The sequence below is a fragment of the Myotis davidii genome, unplaced genomic scaffold (genome assembly GCF_000327345.1).
Source record: "Myotis davidii unplaced genomic scaffold, ASM32734v1 scaffold496, whole genome shotgun sequence".
Lineage (NCBI taxonomy): Eukaryota > Metazoa > Chordata > Mammalia > Chiroptera > Vespertilionidae > Myotis > Myotis davidii.
This window is the reverse complement of record NW_006289398.1, coordinates 7051979-7052904: the sequence shown is the minus strand read 5'-3', so window position 1 is coordinate 7052904 and position 926 is coordinate 7051979. Positions and strand designations below refer to the sequence as shown.

General features: G+C 47.6%; 1 protein-coding gene across 1 annotated transcript in view; it reads left to right on the top strand.

Annotated features, from left to right (window-relative positions):
* The window catches only part of DHX29 (DEAH-box helicase 29), a 38076-nt gene that overhangs the window by 13372 nt on the left and 23778 nt on the right, over positions 1-926 (top strand). The window contains exon 7 of the mRNA XM_015562611.1: positions 724-850. Within this exon, the coding sequence (XP_015418097.1) occupies positions 724-850 (127 nt within the window). The remainder of the gene's footprint in view (positions 1-723; positions 851-926) is intronic.

Below are 926 nucleotides of genomic sequence, written 5' to 3'. Positions count from 1 at the left end.
TGCCACACTTGATTTCTTTCTTTTTGTTGTTGTTGTTGGTTGTTTATTGATTTTCAAGAGGAAGGGGGAGAGAGAGAGATGAGAGAGAATCATTGATCAGCTGCCTCCCGCACGCCCCCCACTGGGGATCGAGCCCGCAACCCGGGCATGTGCCCCTGACCAGAATCGAACCCGGGACCTTTCAGTCCACAGGCCGATGCTCCTATCCACTGAGCCAAACCGGCTGGGGCCACACTTGATCTCTAATTCCCTTTTCAGTCAGTACCACAGTGAACGTGTGTGTACCTGCAAGTCTGCAATTTGTATTCTCTCTCTATGAAAAATGCCTGAAAGTAGATTTGCTGGATCGAAGAGTAATATTAAAGATGACAGGGGCTTTTTTTTGTTGTTTTTTGTTAATCCTCACCCGAGGATATTTTTTTCCATTAATTTTTTTAGAGCGAGTGACAGAGTGGGGAAGAGACAGAAACTTCAATGTGAGAGAGATACATTGATTGGTTGCCTCCCGCACACACCCCAACTGGGGCCCAGTGGTCAAACCTACAAACTGGGTAGGTGCCCTTGTCCAAATCAAACCCAAAACCCTTCACTCCAGGGGCCAACATTCTAACCACTGAGCACACTGGCCAGGGCCCAGCTGACAGGTCTTTCTGTAGCCCACTGACAGGAGATAAGTGATCCTGCTCTTCTCTTTACTCTCTGCTCCTCACCTGCTCGGAGCAGAATGAAAGGTACTTACACCTGGCAGCAAAACTTCTGGATGCGAAGGAGCAAGCAGCTGCCTGTAAACTGGAAAAAAACAAGCAAGGGCAAAAGGAAGCGCAAGAAAAAATAAGGAAATTCCAAAGAGGTAAACACTCTTAAGTTCTTCAATGTATAAATGTCTGTGCATTACTGGCCTTGCTGGGCGGAGGCGTTCCTCTTCC